The sequence below is a fragment of the Chinchilla lanigera genome, unplaced genomic scaffold, assembly GCF_000276665.1.
Source record: "Chinchilla lanigera isolate Chin_1 unplaced genomic scaffold, ChiLan1.0 scaffold00066, whole genome shotgun sequence".
Lineage (NCBI taxonomy): Eukaryota > Metazoa > Chordata > Mammalia > Rodentia > Chinchillidae > Chinchilla > Chinchilla lanigera.
This window is the reverse complement of record NW_004955467.1, coordinates 8,598,164-8,604,619: the sequence shown is the minus strand read 5'-3', so window position 1 is coordinate 8,604,619 and position 6,456 is coordinate 8,598,164. Positions and strand designations below refer to the sequence as shown.

Sequence of the window (6,456 nt, the reverse complement as noted above, 5' to 3'; positions counted from 1 at the left end):
CCAGAGGTGAGGATTCTGATATCGAGGTTGGCTCCTTGGTCTTGGGGCATGTGTGATGGGAAACTGGTGGGATCATCACGGTTACAGAAATAGTCTATAGGAAAGGAGGGCAAGCGTAGTCATTGGCTGTGGGAAGGGTTCTGTTTGGTTCAATTCATCAAATAATAAGCACCTTTTTTTCCCCTCTCCCCTTTCCTTTCTTTTCATTTCCTTTCCTTCTCTTGTCATGCTGGGGATTGATCCAAGACTTCAACTATGCAAAGCACATACTCCAGTACTGAGGAAAAATCCTCAGTTTTTTTTTTCTTCCAGTACCGGGAATCCAATTGATGACCTTGCGCTTGCCAGGCAGGCGCTATGCCGCTGAGCTAAATCCCCAGCCCCAAGTCCTCAGTTTCTATTGAGCATCTTTTATATACCTAACCCAGTTCTATCTATGGTCATTTTTTTGGTTGTTATTGGCACTGGGAATCGAACTCAGGACCTTGAGCTTGCCTGGCAGGTGCTTGTGCTGCTGAGCTATATCCCCAGCCCTCTAACTTGGTTCTACAACTTTGGGATACAACGGTGAACAGATACAGCACAGATAAATATCTTACTTTCAGGATGCTTACTTTCTGCTTTTTTTTTGTTTTTTGTTTTTTGTTTTTTTTGGTACCAGGAATGAAACTCACGACCTTGCACTTGCCTGGCAGGCGCTTGTGCTGCTGAGCTAATCCCCAGCCCAAGATGCTTACTTTCTAATGTGAAACTAAGATGGCAACTCTGGAATATGGAAAAATAGAAACCTTTTGATGATTGTTATGTTTTCTTTTTTTTTCCAGTACCGGGAATTGAACTCATGACCTTGTGCTTGCCAGGTAGGCACTGTGCCACTGAGCTAAATCCCCAGCCCCTCTGATGATTGTTATGGCTTGTGTCTAGATGTCTCCAAAGCTTCATTTGGTCATGGGTGGGGCTTTTTCAGAGGTGGGTGGGTCTAGAGTTTGTGATACTAGGATTAAGGGGGGGGTGAATACTAAATCAGTCCACTGATTGGTTTTGTACCACCCTAATCCCAGTAGCCTCGATAGAGTACAAAAGGGGCAGAAAAAAGCTTTGGAGGCACCTTGCTTGCTTTGCTACCTTCTGCCCATCATGAACTCTTTCTTCTTTGTGACATCCCTTTGCCATTCCAACCTGCCTTCAATCCAGCCAACTATGGACTGAGACCTTTAAAAATTGTGAACCAAACAAACCTTTCCTCCCTTAACTTTGGGCGTCAGGTATTTTGTCTCAGCAATGAGAAAAATAACTAAGACAATGATTCACTCTTAACATATATATGGATGTATAGGGTTTACTTGCTATAAAGGATGTTCTGGGAAGAAGCTTTGCAAGCAGAGGGCATAGGTAGTGCAAAGGCCTTGAAGTGGAGTGTAGCTAAGAGGAGAAGCTGGGGAGGAAGGTAGATAGGATGGGCCCCCGGTGAGGATTAGAAAGGCTTTTAGCCTTTTACTTTGAGAAAAATAGAGTTAACTTTTTTTTGGGCCTGTTTGAGACAGGGTCTCATTATGCATTACAGGCTGGCCTTGAGGTCACTTTGTAGCCCAAGCTGCTTTTGAACTTGCAGTGATCCTCCTGCCTCAGCCTTCCAAGTGCTAGAAATACAAGTATGTGCCACCATACCCAGCAAGTTAAAATATTTTCATGGGAAATTTCAGGATTTTCTTCCCAGTGTCTTGTTTCTGCTGAAAGAGAGAGAGAGAGACAGACAGACAGACAGAGACAGACACAGAAATAAAGAAACAGAGACAGAGACAGAGAGAGATAGACAGAGAGCAGGTGCTGGGTTATGGGTAAAGACCTCCACAGCTCACCACAGGCTGTTTGTTTTGTTTTTTTTTTTCTTTTGAGACAAGTTCTCGCTATGCAGTTCAGGCTGGCCTTGAACTCATTATGTACCCCAGGATGGCCTCAAACTTGCAGTGATCCTCCTGCCTCAGCTTCCCGAGTGCTGGGATTACAGGCTGCACCACTGTGCCCGGCGGCTCACCACTGGCATTTGCCTTTTCTCCCACGACCGTGCTGTCCAGGCTGGGGCGTGGCTCATTCTACCCTCTTGGTTGTTTTTATGACACATTTCCATCCCTGGGAACCCAGCTTTTCAACTGCAAAACAAATGAAAGGTGAGAGGGGCCCTGCTCCCCCTCCACAGAGGCACTGACTCCTGGTGTGATAGGTAGTGAAGTACTGGGACCCAGGAGAAACAAGGACCAAAGAAAGGTGAGTGGCTGGGGTGCCAGGAAATGTCACACCCACTTGGAGGAGACAGATCTCCGCTGCCCCTCCCCACCTTCTGGCCCTTGTCCTCTCTCTCTTACACACACACACACACACACACACACACACACACACACACATACACACACACACACACATAGACACAATGGCCGGGAGTGGCCGAGGAAAGGGCTTCCTCTGTGGAGATTGCAATCTGGGCCCTGGGCCCTGGGTTCCCGCCCCAGGAACACAGGAACGGAGGATTGGAGACTTAGGTCTGCATTCCTTGCTCCAAGGGGCAGGTAGGACAGGCTGAAAACAGAAACGGCTTCCAAAAAAGATAAAGGTAAGTTCACGGGGAGTCACTGCAATGCCAGGGAGGAGGCAGAGTTGGGGGTCCTCTGAAGTGAAATGTTGGCTGGCTCACACCCAGGGGGCAGCTTGGCAGCTAAAGAGACAGGCTACCGCCAATCAGGGAGAGATGGCTGGACAGGTCACAGAAGGCCGTACACACTCTCCCATAGCTGAGGCAGAGGGATGGAGAGGCACCCACGCTGTCCTGCCGGCACAGCTCTGCCATCCCACCCCATCTACCCCACCCCCACCCAGGCAGCCCATGCAGCCCCTGGCCCAGGGATGCTGAGGGAATGCGTACATGCAGAGCAGCCCTCTCTGGACCCATTTGCCTCTGACACCCTGGATATCAGGTCCCTCTCATCTCCCAGGGCCCCAGTGTGCGCATGTGGAGTGTGGTGTGGTTGTGTGGGGGGGTGTCCGGTTGGGAAGAGGATCCGATTCCTGTTTCCTGCCCCTACTCACTCAGCCCTGGGAGGTGACTGAGAGTGGAGGGAACTCAAGGGTGAGTGCCTGGGGCCCCACTACCTGGGCCCTGCCAGAGGCCTGCGTGGGGGGTGGGGGAGGAAGTAAACACAGGTACCTGAAGGGAGGGGGTGCTGGGACCCCTATGGGGTAGGGTCTGAGGAGGAGCTGGCCAGCTGTTGAGGCCGCTGCGAGGATCACCTCGCTAAGTGGCTTCCTGCCAGAACGCAGAGGCCACTGAGCTGCAGGTCTCACCGGCTGCAGCCCCTCCCCCACCCCACATGATTTTTCAAGAACCTGTCTGGGGTCTGGAGGGCTGTGGCTTTTGCTGGCTCCTGAAGGGAGCTGGGGGACTCCCAGTCTTATCCAGACAGCAGCCTCTCTCCTTACGAGAGGAAGAGAAACCCAGGCCCAGGTTCTGGTCCTGTTGGTGCTAGCCTGTGTCCTGGTCTCTGGCCAGCCCCTGGACATCCTGGCAGGGCCCGGCCCTCCTCTGGGGCCTCTCTCTTTGTCCAGACTTGGGGCGAGGTCGGCATGAAAGGGTGGGGGACAGAAGACCCTCTACTGTGGCCTCGAAGTCTCTTGGGGTCAGAGGCTCCAGGAATCTCAACGGCAGGAAAAGGAGGCTAAAAATAATCCGGAAAGGGAGAGTCCAGGGAGAGGAACTGGGAAATGGGGGGCGGGGGCTGGTGGGAGCCGGGAAAGAGTGATGCATCCCTCACGGCCCATGCATGGCGTGTGTACCACGTGTGTGTACACACCTCACACACGCCATCCAGGTGGCACAGAACTCACGCACACCCTTATACTCCTGCCCCCACACTCACATCACACACTCCTGTAGGGCCCCCACACACTGTCCACCCACTCCCCGCAGCACACTTACCCAGTCAGCACGCAGAGTGTACACTCGCCACACACCACGCAACCCCCACTGGTACCGCGCTGGTGCCAGCACACACTTCACCCACGCCAACCTCCGCCACACACAGGGACTCACAGTTCTTAAGGTCTGCGCTGTGCCCATACAGGCGAACTGAATCTCTCTTCCTACATTTCACTGATTCTCTGGTGCTTCTGCCTCCACTGACTCAGCTTCCCTGCCTTATCTCCTCTGGCTTGACTGTGGCAGCAGAAGTCAAAAGACAGAGTGATGCTGGGTGTGGTGGCACACACCTGCCATCCCAGCTACTTGGGAGGCTGAGGCAGGCGGATCTTGAGTTTGGACCCAGCCAAGGCAATTTAGGAAGAACTTGTCTCACAATAAAAAAGGCTGGGGATATGGTCAGTGGTAGAGTACCCCTGGTTTCCATCTCTAGCAACATACACACACACACACACACACACACACACACACACACACACACACACAGAAAGTTAACGGTGGAAGGGCCACGAAGGTCCAGGGCAGAATAGAAGGAAAGGCGAGAGGTGAGAGGTGGGGAGGAGTGGCACAGTGCAAATGAGATGCAAGGTGGGGATGACACCAGCCTTCCCTCCCAACTCCAAAGTCACGCGGTCAGATGTCCTCAGCCTACCCACTGGGGACACTAAGGGGCTCTCTCTCCCTCCACCCCTCTCAGGGGATGACTCCAGCAGAACGCACCACCCTTTTGAAGAGTTCAGAGGAAGATGTCAGCCCAGTCCCTTCCTGCAGCAACGCCCCCTGCCCAGAAGCCTTCTCGGATCATCCGCCCTCGGCCTCCTTCCCGCCCACGGGGCCCCCACTCCCCAGGGCCTTCTCACAACGGCTCTTCTCCCCTGGCACTTCCCCGCACCGCCAGTGATGCACCAGCTCCAGTGTGCACCCCCATTTTCTGGGAGCCCCCAGCCGCATCCCTCAGGCCTCCTGCCCTTCTGCCTCCAACGGCTTCTAAAACCAGCCTCGACTCCCAGCCTTCCCCAGGCTCCCGTCCCAGCACCCCCAGTCCAATGTCCAGGCGCTCTGGCTCCCCAGAACCTGCTGTCTGTTCTCCCACCCCCCCACCCAAGCCCTCTGGGTCACCTTGCACACCTCTGCCCCTGCTCCCCGTGGTTGGGGCCCCGAAGCAGGGTGGTCCTGCCTCGGCCCCTGGCACGGTGCGGAGACTGGCAGGCAGGTTTGAATGGGGGGCTGAAGACGGAGCCCAGGTTGCAGGCTCCCTGGAGCGGGGTCCCCCAGGGGGAGCGGATGTGAATGGGGAGAGAAAGGATGCTGCTGGGAACCTGTCCCAGGAGAATGGTGCTCCGGGTAAGTGCATGGTGGGGCCGGGGCGGCCTCAGCGAGCTCAGCTTTGTTTTCAGTGCTTGCAGACTGGGAACTTCCAGGGGTTAGTTTTTCAAACATGAATTTTGTGGTTAGAAAACCCAATTTCTGTATTTCTGGGGGTTTGAAGACAGTCAGGGCAGAAGGGTTCTGTAGATGACGGGAGGAGGCCTGGCAGGGTGGGCAGGCCAAGGCCTTTCTCCTTAGGGTGCCCTGTGTACCACAGATGCTGTCCTGGCCTGCCCTCCTTGCTGCCCTTGTGTCTGTCACATCGGCCAGCCTGGTCTGGAGCTCCGATGGATGCCTGTGGGCAGCTCTGAGGATGGCCCCAGAGCCCCCAGCAGGGCCTCCCCACTACGCACCTCCCGCTCACGTCCCAACGCCTCAAGCATCAGTCACCCTGCGGTCGTCCTCACGTCCTATCGTTCCACTGCTGAGCGCAAACTTCTGCCACCCCTCAAACCCCCCAAGCCAACTAGGGTCAGACAGGATGCTATTGTTTCTGGGGAACCCCCACAGCCAGATCTTGATTTGCCTTCTGAAGATGGAATCCAACAAGGTACAGACGTGTGTGTGTGTGTGTGTGTGTGTGTGTGTGTGTGTGTGTGTGTGTTGGGGGATGTTGAGGGACCTCTGGGCTTTGAAGGATAGAGGCAGAATGACTTAAAACCTGAAGAACTACAATCCCAATAGGCCCTGGGATATTTGTTCCTCTACTAGCTGCTGCTCTGGGGCTGATGGGAGTTGTAGTTTTTACAGAAACAGTTGCTGCTGAGGCTGGTGTAAAGAGTCTTGGGCTGGGGGCCCTGGAGGTTTCTCTTCACTCTGGATTCTCTTTCAGGGGACAGCCCTGATGATGCTCCTCAGAACCAGAACCCTTTTCCTGCAGCCACGGAGGGAAGGTACCAGACACCTCCCCCTTCCTCATCCCACCATGCTCTCGCCTGAGGGAAGGCTAACCTTCAGGTTCAAGCAACTCCTACCTCTACAAAGGTGGAGGAAAGAAGGGCTGGGGCTCGGGTGTGGTGGAGCACACCTGTAATCCCAGCACTTGGGAGGCTGAGGCAGGAGGATCGTTGTGAGTTCCAGGCCAGCCTGGGCTACAAAGTGAGCTCAAGGCCAGCCTGAAC

General features: G+C 54.3%; 1 protein-coding gene across 5 annotated transcripts in view; it reads left to right on the top strand.

Moving 5' to 3' along the window:
- Positions 1–841: 841 nt before the first annotated feature.
- The window catches only part of Arhgef15 (Rho guanine nucleotide exchange factor (GEF) 15), a 13,562-nt gene continuing 7,947 nt past the window's right edge, over positions 842–6,456 (top strand). For 2 of the 5 annotated variants that reach the window (XM_005399415.2, XM_013522176.1), the window contains exons 1-4: positions 2,413–2,608; positions 4,665–5,311; positions 5,553–5,885; positions 6,168–6,228. In XM_005399415.2, the coding sequence (XP_005399472.1) occupies positions 4,714–5,311; positions 5,553–5,885; positions 6,168–6,228 (992 nt within the window). In that variant the 5' untranslated portion in view covers positions 2,413–2,608; positions 4,665–4,713. Of the gene's footprint in view, positions 861–2,227; positions 2,266–2,412; positions 2,609–3,061; positions 3,122–4,664; positions 5,312–5,552; positions 5,886–6,167; positions 6,229–6,456 lie in introns of those variants that run through there. The other 3 variants (XM_013522174.1, XM_013522175.1, XM_005399414.2) reach the window with 3 other exon arrangements.